This window comes from Vicia villosa, linkage group LG7, assembly GCF_029867415.1.
Source record: "Vicia villosa cultivar HV-30 ecotype Madison, WI linkage group LG7, Vvil1.0, whole genome shotgun sequence".
Classification (NCBI taxonomy): domain Eukaryota; kingdom Viridiplantae; phylum Streptophyta; class Magnoliopsida; order Fabales; family Fabaceae; genus Vicia; species Vicia villosa.
In genome coordinates, this window is record NC_081186.1 from 67,469,171 (window position 1) to 67,486,851 (window position 17,681).

Below are 17,681 nucleotides of genomic sequence, written 5' to 3' on the forward strand. Positions count from 1 at the left end.
AATATTGTTTAGGATATTATGTCCCACTAAGTAAGATAATTGTATCATAATTTATTATTTTAGATTATAACAAATATCTTGATGTCATGCTTAAAAGTATGTTTTTATAGAATATTGTTTTCTATAAATCATTTGTCTATATCCTTGCATATGACAAAAACCTTATGTCATTTCTACATGCTTTTTTTTTGGGAAACTTACATTGGATATCTTGCTTCTTAAATATAATATGATTCAAATCTTTGATATACATGGATTTTTACTTGTCTTTGCATAAAATGTTCAAAATTTATTATTGTTTTGCATGCAAAGTAATATGATAGGCTATCACATGATCTATATTAATTATGCCATGATACACATGCTATGTATAAAACTTTCCTGTATGCCTAAAATATATATCTTAGGGAACCTTGTTTGTGCATACTTTAGAAAAAGATAAAATGTTTCTCTCAAGTATAACATATTTTATAGCATGATATTTATGCTAAAAAGCGTCATATGTCTTCCTGCCTATATGCATGCCATGTTGTTAAAAATAATAATTTAGGGATTGCACGTCATGTCTAAAAATGATACTTTAGTAAAACTTGTTTCACATATAGGAATTATGTTGTGATACTCTTTGTGACATATACATGCTTTGTGATATTATTCCATGATATTTTCTATGATGCTTGCTAAATATTTTTTATGCATGATTGCTACATTAACCTTGAAAAATGATTGTATTACATGTATGCTCATTCTTGCACTTCATAAATTGTCATGTCATGCTTAAACATATTTTCCTCATCAAGAGTGATTTCTTCTATATATGCTTTCTTATACGACATGATTTTTTTCCATAATGTATCTCATCACTACCTGCTGTTGCATAGTTCAACACTTATGATATATTGTAAATCATGTCATATGATATATCATTTTTGTGATGTTTGATCAAATGCTTTATTTTACAACATTGATTTACCATGATATTTTGGACTATAGATATATAGAACATATTTGCATCTTTTACCCATATTTTTTTATTTCGACAAAGGGGGAGAAGTATACTCTCAAGGGGAAGGTATACAGTCTATCTAACTCAGGAGGAGTGTTATCACTCCAAAATATATTACTTTGTTTCTTTTACCACCTCCCTTGAGAGATGTGTTGTCATCATAAAAAAGGAGGAGAATTTGGAACCTTGTTTTGCAGGTAATAGGTTTTTGTTTTGATGATGACAACTGTGAAGAACTAACTGTAAGAGATCAGAAAAAATCAGATAACATAAACAGTGAAGAACAAAATAAGATATTCAGCATAGTAAAGATGACTCAATTATGAAAGTCAACCAATGCACTTAAGCGGTTAAAGATGCAAGCCATAAGTTTGATAAAGGTTTGACAAAGTTTTCAGATAAAGCTTCATACATCAATAAAGGTTGTTCAACTAAAGGAATACAAATAGATTATATCAAAAGCCTCGGGAGATCTCAAGCAAAGTGTCAACACAATGAATATATCAAACACAGGCTTAGGGAAGTTATTCTAATTTAGTGATTGAAACTTTTGTAAATGCAAAAGTATTTCTTTATAGAAGTAGATGGCTATAAGCGCGCACACACATCACTTAAAATTCTTTTATAAAATGTTTTGAAAAGAATAAACCTTAAGAAGTATGTATACAAGTTGCATAGAAAGAGATGTGAACATTCAAAAAGCCAAAAAAAATTAACTAGATCTAATCGATTATGCCAATCAATTAGATTGAAGCATATTTTAGGATCAAGACAGTTTGAACACACTTAATCAATTTGTAAAAAGATATATATCACTTCTTACCTATTTTGAAACTCATAGTTGTTACATTTAAATGAGTTAATCGATTAGTCTAATCAATTAATAAAAGTCATTTTTCATGTAACGAGGTTTCCTCTTTTGGAGGATTTCAAGCCTATAAATAGAGGCCTTATTTCTCATTTCATTTCATCTCGAATTCGATTTGTGTATTGACACACACACACACACACTCTCTCTCTCTCTCTCTCTCTCTCTCTCTCTCTCTAAGTTTTCATTTTAGAATTCTCTCACTAGTTTTTATAGGCAAATACTTTTGTAAGGAAAGATCTTTTGTGAGTGAGGTGTCTTTGCAATTCTAAATTGGTAACATTGTATAAGTTCTTCAAGAATGTTGTTTGTGCATTTTGGATGAACACAATCCATTTAGGGATAAAAATATGTGATTGAAAGCCAAACAACTGTTAAAAGTTTTGGTTGGAAATTGTGTGATCAGTTCCTGATATTTATTTAGGTTGAAGTCTATAATATTGTTGAACTTTCTTTAAGGCTATTATAAATCCTTGTTCATTTGAAGGGTGATGTTTTTCAATATTGATGAACTTACCTTTGGGTTTATGGTTTGCCCGATTAAAACCTTAGGTTAGAACATCATCCTGTTAAAATCTCAAGAGGTTATTGGTTATTTTGTTAAATCAAATTGAGCTCGGATATTTTGTGGACAGAAGTCTTATCGCTTCAATCTACCGTTGGAAAGGAAGCTTGATCACTTTAGCCTCAACATTTCAATGGAGAAGATGCTAACGATCATACCTCCTGTCTTGTATTATCATGGTTGTAGGACAACCATCATTTCTTTATATAAGGGGTTCGTTAGTTTCACCTACTAAAAGCTCTCAAATGTTTTATGGAAACTTTCAAGATCAATTCTTGGAAAGAGGAGTAGGTCCTTTTGATTTGACTGAACTTCTATAATTCTCGGTGTTTTTCTTTTTCCCTTAAACTCTTTAAATTCCGCATTTTATTTCAATATTTATTTTCCGCTGCTTAAATATAGAAAAATATTTTTAAGCTCTGATTTTAATCCCAAAAGATTTTCAAAACCATGTTTTTCAAAAAAAAAGTGAATTATGTCAGATGCAAAACTGCCAAAAAAAACTAGAATAAATTCAGATTTTACATACTGGTTCAAAATGATTTAAATTGCGGCGGGTCTCGCAAAAAATTCAGAATAAATTCAAATTTTAAATACTGGTTCAAACATATGTAAATTGTAGTGGTTCTAAATTGCCACAATTTACAAAAAACTAAATAAATTCAAATTTAAATGGCATAAAAGATGTCCAATCGATTCGATGAATAGTACAATTGATTGTACTCAAGTAAAACTTGATTTTTTTTTTCTTCTTAAAAAGACTTGGAATGAAATATTTTGATGCATGAATGTTTGGAAAACTTTAAAGAAGAATAGATAGGATACTTTAGCACCTTAAACCTATATACATTGAATTGACATTGAATACATTTTTCTGGGATCAAATCATCTTTTACTTTAACATCTAATAACTTTTGAAATCTTGAAAATTGATTTAGATGAATTTCAACCTTTTTTTTCTTCTTTAATAAACTTAATCAATCTTTTTCTTTATATTTTTGTCTTCATCAAAATTAAATCGAGATAGATGATGAACATCTTATTCATAAATGAGATGAATCTCGTGTTAGTGATAAATTTTGATAATAAATTAACCCCAATTAAAATTTATAGGATAGTTTATCAAAATAGAGCTCTAAATTGTTGGAAAATGATGGAGAACATATGTAAATAAACGATACAGAGAACAGTGTTTTACTATTTGGACTTTAGTTATGTTACTCTACATGTTTTCATCTTCCCATGTTCATCTTTCTCATGTTGTTCTTTTACATACAACCATAAATATCATTCATAAGAGTTGAAGAGTTTTATTAAATGCTTTCAGAAAAATATAATAAAAATCCCTTTTATATTTTAAAAATAAATTAATTAATCAATTAATAATAAATTGTAGGACCTCTTTCTTTCATTTCTCATGTAATGTAAGAAGATAGTAGTAGGCATTCGATCTAAGAATTGAACTGGTAAATCAAGAATATACAAGGTCAATCAATCACTACCATGTTAAACATGGTCAATCCAATCAATTTGGAGACCCTATTTTATTTTAAAAAATAAGTCTTAAAAAATATAAATTTATGCCGAATTCAAAAAAAAAAAAAATTATGATTTTGCATCTGTTTTTAAAAAACAAGCGTAAAATAGATTTTAGAAACAAAATATAATTTTATATCTATTTTTAAAAACTGACATAAGATATATTGATTTTGAAATTAAAATAATTTTACCCGGTCATTCAAAAATTATTATTTAACCATGTCATATAATTTATTTAAAAATAAGGGTATCTTTGGCACTTAACTCTAAATTGATATATCTATGATTTTAATGTTACCTACACTACGGTGAAAAAGTCTTCCACTTTCCAACCATTATGCAATACACAAGAAATAAAAGATATTGTGCTACCATACAACATTTCCACAAGATTTTCGCAGACATTACCAAATGTTCTCATAAAAAAATAAAAGCTTTATAATAGAACCAAGTTATTCATTGATGGAAAATGAACGTTGTAATGGTTATATGTGACGAATGTTCAAGCAAACAACTATGTCATCTAAATTAACTTGAATGTAGTTTATAAATAAAGAATAAAGTAAATAAAACAAAAACAAGGATAATAAGGAGCAAGGGGGATAGAACAGGGGAGAGTTTGCTCAATTGCATCATATACGAGCAACATAGGAATTTGCCTGTGTTACATATCTAACCCACCGATATGGCTCATGTGTCCCAAATTTCTTTACTATCTGCAAATATTTTACCTGCATTTAGGAAATATATTAAGCATTTCGCATGTTCAAACGGATCCTTCATTTTAGGGGCACAATACCCAAAATGTAGATGAAAGATAATGTTCAATAAGCAGATTAAAGAGATGGAGGGAAGGATTTTGGTGAAATCAAAACTATAAGAAAAAAGCAGCAAGTTGACATGGTGGTGTACCTGAAGCTGAGACACATTGTACATTGGTATAGTAAATGTCATGCTAACAGGTCCAGATTCTTTCGATATATTACCTGTTGAAAAATAAATTTGCACAAATTTGATATGTTAATCATTCAATGAAAGAAAAAATAAACTATAGGTTTAGTGTATGCACTAACTACAAGAATACATACCATGCGATTCCTGAGAAAAGGTTAGCTTTGCACGTAAAGTATGCTCCGATCCCCCGTTAATCTGTTTTATTGCACTATTAGTGACCGTTATTTCCAAAAGAAAAAAATTTAATGGTTTGAATTAAAACACAGGAGAAATGATAAAAAATTACTACCTTCTTTAAACTCCATTCTAGCTTCTTATTTGCCTCCCTAAAATCAGTTGTTTGTCCAGTAGCACCAGGCTCCAGTTCAAAACTTACTCTGAAACAATTCCATATGACAACTCACATCAGCGGTTATAAGACCACAGCTATGACTAATATCAATTACACATTTTCTATGCAAGGAAATGTTTTTTTCCAGTTTCATGGATCGGATGTTATCCTTATGACAAATATGCTTGAAGCATGATATGCTAACTCCCAGAAATTAAAGAATATAACTTGATGGGAAAACCAAGCGTCATAATTAGAACTGTCTAATTTCTCTGTACTTCCATAGAAGGGTGAGAAGTAACAAAGTTGGTGAAAACAACAATGTTGGTGTTCAGATCATCAGAAGTACTGGCGGAGGCCATGAGTCAGTATTAGGGGGAGGAGAGAATGCGTCCAAACAGGCTGTTTGCAATGGAACATCTGTGGCCCAAAACTAAAAAATGCTGGCAGGTCAGGAACAAGGAGAGGAATGAGAGATGGATGGAGAAAGACCCAGTCAGAAAAACTGCCTGCGAAGCAGCCACAGATTAGCTCTGCCGGAGAGAGAAGAGTCATGCTGGAGTGTGTCAGAAAGCCTTCAGGAATGTGCTTTCGAGGATGGGGTTGGCTGGTCCCGAGGACCCGATCCTTGTGGTGGGGTTGGTTGCCAGTAAAGACGCCAGAAACAGTAGTGGTGGGGGAGGCAGCGGCAGTTTTGGGCAAAAGTTATAAAATTGAGTGTCGGAGTGGGTCAAAACAGGAAAGGGGCAAACCAGAGTTGGAACACAATTTGCGAAATAAATTATCACCGGGGTTGGTCCACCAGGTAAGTATGGTTTAGGTTTATCTCACAGACTCTAAATATCATGCCGAAATAAACAGGGGGTTTCAACTATACAACAGGGCTCTTTTTAGATAGGCTAAAAAGCAATCGATAGAATAGAACAATTACAAAATAGTTTATTCCTATTTACATTATATGATAAGTCAATCCTATCCAATAAATACATGCATCCTAATCTTATTTCATCGGTATCAAAGCCTTTGCGGACAAGTAGTCAAGAGAACAACCCTTGCAGACTCAATTCTTCATACAGGAATCGAAATTTAGCAAAAGCAAAAGCAATACCTCAGTATTCGTACACAAATCATGATCAAAGGGTCCATGGATGAGTGAGCATGTTATGTGTAAGACTATTAATGGGCTATTACCTGACAAGCTGTAAGATTTTGAACTCTTTTAAAACTGATGTTCAGACTTTGTATAGTAAAATGGTGTGAATCACATGAGTCAGACAACGATCACAAATAACTAATACACCAAATGATTTGATAATATCTCTAGAGTCAAGTCATACACATTAACTGACAGTTAATAGTGTTCGAAATTTCTTTCAGCATAACCAGTGGAGTAATGCAATCATGTTTCCTCAAAGGGGACATTTTAAAAACAGTTTTGCATTAGTTAGAGTAATTAATTAATTCCTCCAAATACTTTAGTTCTTAAAGTTAGTCAACAATCCCATCCAAAGTTTGTACCTAGTTGATTAGCTCTACTCCTGTTCAAAATCTATTAGGTATTCTATGGACCTAGTTTATTAATAATACAGAAGTATATAATAATACCTGGTGGTATATTTTGGTAATGGCATCTGCACTTTGATAGTGTTTGCTGTTATACTTGAGGCAAACTCAGCACTTAATTTAAGAAGTACTTCTGCCTGCAATATCAAATTCAGACATGTTATAGAGTAAAATGAATGCAACTTTAAGATAAATGGTGTTAATATGATTAATACTATAACATGTAACATTGGAAAACTGTATCTTCATATTATTTGTTGCAATGGAGATATCTGACCTAAGAACGGGGATATGGGAACAGTGATCTCACAGGGGAGAGGAAAATTTTGAATACAACATCCTTGTAATTAACACATTTTGTTCCAATTAGGTACATTGTAAATTGTAACACATCTATACAAGCTTATACAACAGGTGTGGCAGAAGAATTTATAAAAAGGAACCATGACAATAATATGTATCAGCTACTCTTGCAATTTTTCAGGAAAAAAAATATAATAATAATATAAACATTGAAAATTAGATATCACCTTCAGGGACCCAGCCTCTTCAATCAAAGCATTGATACGGAAAGGAGGCTTAAATGCCTGGGTCATACGATAATTCATGACTGGAAATTCACCGTCCGGCGGTATCTAAAAATTGACAATCCAATATAACTGTTACAATTATAATCAAAAGAAGAAGTACTTTTTGTATTTCGGATTTTTTTAATCTTAAAAACTATTTCTGTACTCACCAGGGATAGAGTTCTGTTCGTATCAAAACTATCAAGACGAACAGATTCATGGAAATTGCAGTCATCTAATATCACTGCTCCTCCAGAGGAACTCCTATAACCTGCTCTAGAAACATTCAAAAATAAGTTTTATTGATAGACCACAGGATACAATTGTTTATACTAGTAACAGTATGAAACTCTATGAGACCTAAAAAAACAATAATAAATAACAGAAGAAATAGACATGATTCTTAATAAACATGGAAAAGTATTTATGAATATGCAAAAATCATTATCATATAAAACTCATTAATCAAAATCCATTAGATTAAGTATGGTCAAATATTTTATCTTTCTTGAAATAGAAGAGTTAAATCCTAAGCATGATTCTTTATGGGAATGAGAACACAACATTAAAAAATCAAAGGAACTGAAAAAGTTACCGGAAACTGGTCCCTGGCCTCTTCCAATGGAAAGGTCTTCATTAAGTGCCAATCGAATTTCAGGATTGCCAGTAAGATAGCTTTTCATTTGAATGGTGCCATCAATCTCAGAAGTCAATATATATCCCTGAGACATGGAGAATACTAAGAATGACAAACAGAATATATGGCACAGGGTTCAAATTCTGGCAAGGGTGTAAATATACATACTAACAATTAGCCATCCAATAACCAAGCTTATCACACTAGGTAGCATTTCAAAATGGTAATAAACAAAAACAAAAACCGTTTTGGGCTAGCTATTTACATGGATTAAACGTCATTTTGTCAAATATACCAGTTATATAAAGGTGTTTAGATCTACATCTGTTTCAGTGGCTTCTCTTAGAGTATTCCTTGGCCTTCATCCACTTCTATTTATTAGCCTATCTCTGTTAAATAAACTTTTCATAGTAGGGTATCTATCAATATTTCCGTCACATGGATGAACCATCTTGGGTAAGAGAGATTCTGTTAACTTTTCCTCTAAGGATGTTACTTTTAATTTCTCCATATACACTCAATCCCAACCTCATCTTTTCTTATATGTGGATGTCCACTCCACTCATTTACCACAACATTTTCATTTAGCATCACTTTGTACTCTTCCAGAACTTCACCCCCTAATATTCACTACCATAAACTTCACCGGTCTACTATTATGCATCACAAAAAAAAATACATCCAACAGTTACTCATTATATTTCATCAAATCAATTTAGCTATTTAAGAGGCAAACAGTAACTAAATAGACTTTTAATTGAACTTGATAATTCTTGGCTCAGGTTAAATAAGTTTCAAGTACTCAAGAGTCAGGAATTAAATATGATCTCTAATATTGTGGCCCTCAGGATAGAGTTTTGTTTTGTCAGTTAAAATCCTGGAAGCCATAACCAAATCTACTACACCCATAAAACAGGACAGATGAAGGAAAAATAGACCAATAAAAAATTCAAAGTCATATAGTATGTATGTACTCACACTTGAGCTAAAAGTGATGCTGATCTTCTCAATTATATCTACAAAGATTTCCTCCCTCCTTCTACCCCCAGGCTCTGTTGCAACAACAGATTTCGTAACAGCTATTCCCGGCATTCTTTTTGTCCCCTGCTGCATGAAACAAAAACGAAGAATTAATATAACTTAAAATCAAGTGATAATCACAAAAGCTATTAAGTGCTTGAAATAAAAGATACTAATCATCATACAGAAAAGATTGCAGCAGGTCCAAGAGGTGACAGTCGTGCTGCATCAATTACAATCGGCTCATTGAAAATATAGGACTTCAACAATTCTGTAGATGTTGTTTGCACATAACCGAAATCCTGGTTCAAATAATGACATTAGGTCCCTCATGCGTAAATATTTTAGAAATATAACTAATTAACCATATATCTCAGGTCAAAACAAGAGTAAAACATAATGAAAAATCAAATAGGCATTTGTTCTTTTTATAAAAGAGAACCAGAAACAACATCTAACAGAAAATTAGTATGGTTTGCATTTCCATTTAAATTCCATAAAAATATTAATAGTATATCTCTCAAGCCTATCAGATGAAGAGTAGATTTAAATACCAACAAAAGAGAGTCAACTAGGAGAAAACGAGAAAGCAGATAATTTAATTAAAAGAAGAAAGAATACAGTCGAGTATAAGACTGGTTATATAGAAGTAAAGAATCAAATTGGGTATGAGAGGAAGCTCACAATAACTTCATCAAGCAACTCGTACACCAGGACAAAATTCTTCCGTAGTGAGTCTTCATTGAGAATCCCAAGGTAATCTTTAATAACACGAGCAATTCTTTGTAAAAGCTCGAAGACAAAGGAAGGCGATATATTAATCCTTGTAGTTGCAACAAACAGCAAGCCAACAACTTTCACATGAAAGTAATTTACACCATCCACATTCTGTCAGCAAACAAATAACATAACACCAAAGAAATCAGTATATTCTACAACAAGATTTGCAAATAACATAACAAGAATAACATTGAGAAAAGTTATATTTGAAACAATAGGTATCGATAACAGGCATATACATACATGCTCATTTCAAGACTAAATCATGTTAACATATACTCTTCCTGATTCAGAAAGATAATACCTACAAAGACAGGTGGTGCCTCCTGCAGTTCACCGTCTTCCCAAAACTTTACTTTGCGGAAAAATATCTCTGAGCTTCCCTTCGGAACCTCGCCACGATCTGTAATAAAGATAATTAAGTAAAACAGCAACTGATATAATCAGAATAGTAGTTAATATGAGAATCAACTTCAAGCATTACGTTCAATTTCAAGATTTTCCTATGGAAAAAATTAGATATCAGTGATTAGCACACGAACACGATACGATCAAAGTAAGATCTGGATGCGTAAACTTGAATCGATAATCTTATTATGGATCAGCGAAAATCGATAGAAGTATTGGATCAAATGAATAGCATCAGATCCAAAAGTAAAGAAAAGAAAGAAAATTGCAATGGAAAAGAGTAGCTGAGAGAGAGAGACTAACAATCACGGAAAACGATGTTATCGCCACGCTGTGAAAGGACGAAGAACTGTGAGATCATGGCTCCGATTGAAGATGAACGCACTTCCTACAGTTGGTGCTTTGGTGATGGCTAGTTTGCGAGCAACGAAGACGAATATAATTGAACAGTATTCTTTGCAATTAACGGTGTATAATATATTTTCCTGGTAAAAAATTGTATTTAGATGATAGATTTCGATTATTTCTTTACAAGGTAAAAATGACCAATTTCACGCTTAAAAAATATCAGATTTTAAGCCGTGATTTTTTTTTTTTTTTACATAGACAATTCAATTGTAAAAATGTAACTTTTTAATTAGCGACATTTTACATTATTTTTTTACATAATTAAAATTAAAAGAGAAAAAGGGATGTGCACTGAAAGTTTAAATTATTTTTACGCTACAATCATGTATCTTATCAAGTTACCTTTTAAATTTTAAATTTTAAATTACTTATATGATTTGGTACTTTAAAATAATTTGATTGGATGTCTGTGTAATACTTTTTTAAACTGACAGTGCACTACCATTAAACTCAAATTAAAAATATATAAAATATGCTATTGAATCTAACTCATTCTTTTAAAATTGAGTTGTAAGATGATGATTATCTTCACTTATAAATACATACATGTTTAAATCATATATTATTTGATGTAAGACTTTTAACACACCATTTTACTAAATTCGAATATCTTTTGTTATCGACAAAATGCCCTGATACTCAAGATTTAGTCAAGATTTTCTTTCTCAATCTTTTATCTCTTGTGTCAGTTGCTTCGAATGGAGCATACTAGGTCGAAATCACATAATCCATATTTTCTTTCTCAACCTTTTATCTCTTATGTCGAAAAAATGAGGTGACAAATTGTCCCCCAAAATGTCAATTTTCGACCTATCATACATCGAATGGAGAAAGGTGGCATTTTTTATTTGATTTTCGACACTATTCAAATCAACTTTGCTGACGTCGGTGTCATCATTGTGTTTATTGGTAAAACGTCATTTCCCATGGATTGTTTACTACTTATTCATCAAAGCTCCTATTTCCTAGGAGATCGTGGGCCATAACTTCCCACCAACTTCCACTATCGTTTCCACTTCTGAAAACCAAAAGTCAATTATTCCGCCACTTATCACACACCTACCAAGTTATGAAACCCTATATATACCCATTATCACTATCTTTTTTCATTTTCTTTCTTTGCATTCTCAGTTCTCAATTTTTCTAAAAAAAACCATTTTCTCTACTCTTTAGAAACAAAAATGGCTAGCACGTCCACTGCTACAACAACCACCGAAAATGCCATGGCAACCACCGGTAACGTCCCTTTGGTGTTTATTATTCTAGTGTCTGAGAAATATTTAGAGAGAAATCATGTTCATGGACCACCATTAGATAAAGAGAAGAACGTTGTTTGGAGTTCACAAGTAATCATTCCATTTTCACTTGCTGAAAAAACCTTAGAATTTTAAGGTTCGTACCAACTCTAAAGTTTCATCCTGAGAAAGTTAAGAATTATTTTCCCTGTTATTCTACGACAACGCCTTTTGTGTTCAAATAACACGCTCTCAATTTTTTGTTTATGTATGTACTAATGTGTGTATTCTGATTTTCTCCCCACAAAATAAAGATTATATTTCGTGGTTAAACAAAGTGCAAAGTAAAAGAAAAACACAATGGGAGCAATTAAGCATCTTCGACCTTCTCCAGCTTTATAGGACTGGCCCTAGGTATAATCCTTGCATGTTGCTTGCTTCGATCTTTCTCTAGGAAGGATCGAAAAATACTTTCTATCTCCCTTGTGGAATGATTACGCTGACTCTGTTCGACGTAGCAGCCATCACTGGCCTTCAACCCACAGGGGAAACATTATATCCCACTTTAGAAACCACCACTAGCATCGATTTTTGCTTCGAACATGCTATTTTCAAAAACTATATCACTGATCATCATGATAAGAGTACTAAAGAGGTTTCTGATTTAGAACATGTCGCTTTTTTGACCCTCTGACTTTAATACTACCTCTTTTGCTCGGGCTATCTATAAATAACCAAATAATTTATCAATTTAGCGACCCAACTTCATGAAGGTCGAAATTTAACTCTGTGTAAACCGCTCTTAGCCAATTTGTACATGTCTTTAGACATTACTTCCTATAAATTGAAACGTCTCCCTGAGACCGACAAAAAGTACCTTATCTTTGTATCTATATGGCTTCTCCAATTTTGGTTGAATGCTACTTTTGAGCTACATTTGAGAATTACCTTCTCCAAACCTTTTATGAAGGAAAATTATAATAGAAGCATCGAAGGCACTAGGCTTTCCCTAATCACTCATGATGATCCACATATAGACAAAACTTTTATGAGGTACATTTCTATGTTTCTCGTCACAAAAGTTTTTGTTTCGACCATGGTACCTTTTGTGGATCAATGTGTTGGTCCTAATTGGTTCAAAAATCGATTCCTTGGGGTTACTCCTACTTCTGTTGCCGAAGGCAATGCCATCTGGGCAGGTTTTCTAATCCCTACACTTCAGTCAACTCGAATAGAGGATGGGGCATCTGGCTTTGGTTTCATTAGCTACCAGCTAAATTTAGTGGTTCAAAATTTTGGATTTAGTCAATTTCTATCTAGTTCCGTCTACACATGGGATAACGATATTTATTGGTCGAAACGCCATTTGACTTCACAAGACTACAAAGATAGCATGAAATTCATACGCAAACAAATGCTCCACCTGTCAACCTTTCGATTTCAACATTTCTACTATTCCACCAAAGAATTTGAAGACCGGTGGTCAGAGTATTTCCGTTGTGTGTTTGTCGAACAAACTTTTTACCAAAGGCCAACCACTGCGTTTTCTGAATCGCAGAAATTCTTAGAGCAAAAAGAAGGTATGATTCTTGAAGAATTTTGATGTTTCATACATGTTTTATTTTGACTTCCTTATATATTGTTTTCTTTGCAGCTGAACAAGGCGAGGTAAAAGACAAATAAGTTTCTACAGCAGATGAAGGTCAGAATAAACCAAAGAAACAAAAGGGGTATGTTTGATAAAAATAGCAATTGAATGATAATCTAACTGATAGCTTATATCTTATAGCTTATGGCTGATGGCTGATGGCTGATGACTGATAGCTTATAGCTTATAGCTGATGATTAAGAATGATAGTTGATAATGATGTAGGAGGATTGTGCGTATCGAAGAAGAAACCGCACGTCAGAAAGCATTTTAATATTTAAGAAATTTTAGTTTTAATATTTAAGCAATTTCTATTTTATTTTTTTAATTTAATTTTCTTTTGAATTAAAGGCCCATAAGGCCCAATAGGGTTTATTTGTTTTCGGTATTTATAGACCTTTGACATGGTCATAAGGATTATCTCTTTTATTATAATAGAATCCAAAGTTTTCTTTATTCCTGGTGGACTCCAGAGCTTATCTATAGGGTTTGCGCTTGCAACCCTGTTTTCATTCAAGGTTTAGCGCTTGCTATTCCTTTGGGCGGCTTCCGACTACGTCAGTTGGCATCAGAGTAGGTTTTCTCCTGTTCCTTTCATAACTTGACAACTATGGCAGATCAACCGGTGACCAAAGCAGATCTTGAGGGAATTACCACGACTTTTACCGCGGCTCTAACTGCTTTGACTGAACAAATGGCGAATTTAGCAAATCAGGCGAACAACACCAACAACAATGGGAATCAGCGAAGAGACAGGAGAGAGGAACGGATTAGGGTTCTACAGGGTGGAAACCGTGTCAAATATTCGAGTTCTGATGAAGAAGAACCTTACGATGAAGAGGTTAATCGTGGGAATATACAGAACAACCATCACTATCGAGTGAAGGCTGATATTCCATTATTTTATGAAACAATGGGAGTGGAGGAGTTTCTTGATTAGCAGATCTACGTCGACAGATTCTTCGACGTTATGGGTGTCCCTAAGAACAAGCAAGTCAAGATGGTCGCGATCAGGCTTAAAATTACTGCAGCTGTCTGGTGGGATAAACTTGTTGTTCAAAGGCAGAGGCAAAGAAAGGGGTCATTCAGAACTTGGCGAAGAATGAAACAATTGATGTTGGAGCGGTTTTTATTGGAGGATTATGAACAGATTCTTTATAAGATGTACATTGAGTGAGTTCAGGGCAAGAGAACCGTGACTAAATACATTGCTGAGTTCCTACGATTTTTTGAGCGCAATGAATTGGGAGAATCAGAGAGTCAGAAAGTGGCTCGATACATCAGTGGCCTAAAGGGATCCTTGCAAGAGGAGATGGGTTTACAGACTGCATGGACCGTAGCTAAAGCATCCAGTTTAGCTTTGAAGGCAGAATTGATGGAGAAATCCCCTCGAAATTTCTTGTCTATTGAAAAGTACTCACCCTAAAGTAACTATGAATCAGCAGGTGACAAGGAAAAGAATGCTACACCCCCAGATTTCAACCCTGGGAATAAGGGGGCTAACAGCTCTAGTAGTGTGCAGCAGGGTAAAGCACCAATTTAGAGGCAGAATAACCCATATGCTAGGCCCGCTATAGCCACATGTTATCGTTGTAACGGAAGAGGCCACAAGTAGAATGTTTGTCCGACAAGGAGAGTCGCTGTTGTTGTGGAAGAAAGGAAGGAAGATCCTACAGTTGAGAACGATGAGTATGCCAATGTTGAGTTTGCAGAGGAATAATCTGATGAGAGGGAAAATTTTGTGTTGCAGCGAATGTTACTAGCATCCAAAGACGAAGGACATCAGAAGAATTTGTTCAAGACACGTTGTTCTATCAAGAACAAAGTGTGCAATCTAATTATAGATAGTGGCAGTATGGAGAATCCTGTGTCGTAGAAATTGGTAGATTATTTGAAGTTGTCCACAAAATCCCATGAGAAGCCATACACCCTCGGTTGGGTAAGTAAGGGCTCCCAAGTTCGAGTAACACTAGCCTGCAGAGTTCCTATCACCATCAGAAAATATTATAGAGAAGAGGTGCTTTGTGATGTTCTTGATATGGATGTTTGTCATATTTTAGTTGATAGGCCTTGGCAGTTTGATAATGATATCACTTATCGAGGACGCGATAACATGATGATGTTTACATGGGGCACACATAAAATTGCTATGGCTCCTGTTTTGCACTTTGATAAGAATCCAGGAGGAAAGAAGTCTAAATTCTTGATGATGATGCAAAGTGAAAAGGAGCTTGATGAGGTTGTAAAAGAAACTGAATGTTTATGTCCAGTAGTGATCAAACGGTTGATGAATGTTGTAAAGAAGGAAACAACAATTCCAGAAGAATTGTTAGGGGTCCTAAAGGATTTCAAGGAGTTAACCGCAGATGAGCTGCCAAACGATTTGCCTCCTATGCGAGATGAACACATGGAAGTTAAAGTTTTCAATGTGGGAGAAGAGCTGATGGTGTTTCGGTGTAAGGAGAGGTTTTCAGTTGGTACTTACCGTTATAGCAAGCTGTCAGACGAAGTTATTTATCAAGAAGAGAACTCGGGGTCGAGTTCTTCAGAAGTGAAGGAGACTGATGTAGGAGGATTGTGCGTATCAAAGAAGAAACCGCACGTAAGAAAGCATTTTAATATTTAAGCAATTTTAGTTTTAATATTTAAGCAATTTCTATTTTATTTGTTTTATTTAATTTTCTTTTGGATTAAAGGCCCATAAGGCCCAGTAGGGTTTATTTGTTTTCTGTATTTAAAGACCTTTGGCATGACCATAATGATTATCTCTTTTATTATAATAGAATCCAAAGTTTTTTTATTCCTGGTGGACTCCAGAGCTTATCTATAGGGTTTGCGCTTGCAACCATGTTTTCATTCAAGGTTTAGCGCTTGCTATTCTTTTGGGCGGCTTCCGACTGCATTAGATAAGCTAATTGAAGTGTTTGGTAAAATTAGCGGTTCAATTGACTTATAAATGTAAAACGACATAAAAGATATTTAATAGATAATTATTTTATCTTAAGTTAAAATAAATTATAAAGGATAAAAGTGGATTTTTGTTAGAATAATAAAGATAAAAAAGGAAGAAAAAATGATAAACTATAAGCTATAAGTTAAAATGTTATTTGAAATAGCGTCTGTAAAATAAGCTATAAGCTCGTGGTAAAAAGACTGTTATCAAATAGGTCTAAATTATCATATGAGCTTATAAGCTATAAGCTCAAAAATATGTCTAACCAAACAGAGTCAAGGTAAGTTTATTCAAATCTATATTTGTTCTAATCGAAGTAATATTTGATTCTTCTTCTTATTATTATTATTATTATTATTATTATTATTATTATTATTATTATTATTATTATTATTATTATTATTATTATTATTATTATTATTATTATTATTATTATTATTATTATTATTATTATTATCATTTTAGAGTCGAAAATGTGTCAAAGTCCTCCTTCCACCTCTGCCCAACCATAGAAAAAGAAGAAATCAACAAAAGGATTTTTTTAAAAAAATAACCAAGTTTTTCAAAAAAATTACATAAATAATAATTATTTCAAATTAATTACAAAAATGACCATTTTTTCACTCATTTTACACATTTTCGCCATCCTAGGTTGCGACTACATCTAAAAAAAAGACCAAGTCACCACCCCATGTGACAAGAACACTTAAATTTAAATTTTTATAAATTGTGGTGGTTCAAAACAGCTGTAAATTTAATTTTTTTTTAAATAAATAAATTTGCGGCGATTTTAAACCGCCACAATTTACAAAAAATTAAATTAAATTAAATTTATGACCATTTTGAACCGCCACAATTTACAAAAAATTAAATTTAAGTGTTGTCGCCACATGGGGTGGCGACTCGGTCTCTTTTTTAGGTGTATTCGCCACCTAGGAATGCGGAAATGTGTAAAATGAGTGGAAAAATTGTCATTTTTATAATTAATTTGAAACATTGGTTATTTACCTAATTTTTTTTTGAAAAACTTAGTTATTTTAAAAAAAATTCCAACAAAAGATGTTGCTCCAATTTAAATACAAGTAAGCACCCATAATTTATTTTGAGACTCTTCAACGTCTGAAGGTACTAAGCCTTTTCATTCCGGTAATACCATAACCCTCTGAAGATCAATCTGAGTCGAAAGTTTGGGCGAAA

At 33.1% G+C, this 17,681-nt stretch overlaps 1 protein-coding gene across 2 annotated transcripts; it reads right to left on the minus strand.

Annotated features, from left to right (window-relative positions):
- Positions 1-4,413: 4,413 nt before the first annotated feature.
- LOC131620665 (AP-4 complex subunit mu-like) lies at positions 4,414-10,734 on the minus strand. Of its 2 annotated transcripts, none has more exons than XM_058891798.1 (13): positions 10,544-10,734; positions 10,141-10,235; positions 9,737-9,940; positions 9,238-9,354; positions 9,011-9,136; positions 7,991-8,117; positions 7,566-7,666; positions 7,357-7,461; positions 6,869-6,963; positions 5,222-5,309; positions 5,067-5,127; positions 4,891-4,964; positions 4,414-4,709 (listed from the first exon to the last, which is right to left on the minus strand). In XM_058891798.1, exons 1-13 carry the CDS (start codon positions 10,599-10,601, stop codon positions 4,611-4,613), a joined length of 1,350 nt encoding a protein of 449 aa, XP_058747781.1. In that variant the 5' UTR covers positions 10,602-10,734; the 3' UTR covers positions 4,414-4,610. The 2 variants fall into 2 exon arrangements, with proteins under 2 accessions (XP_058747781.1, XP_058747780.1); XM_058891797.1 differs by having other exon boundaries at positions 9,011-9,139; positions 10,544-10,732.
- Between the last annotated feature and the right edge of the window lie 6,947 nt (positions 10,735-17,681).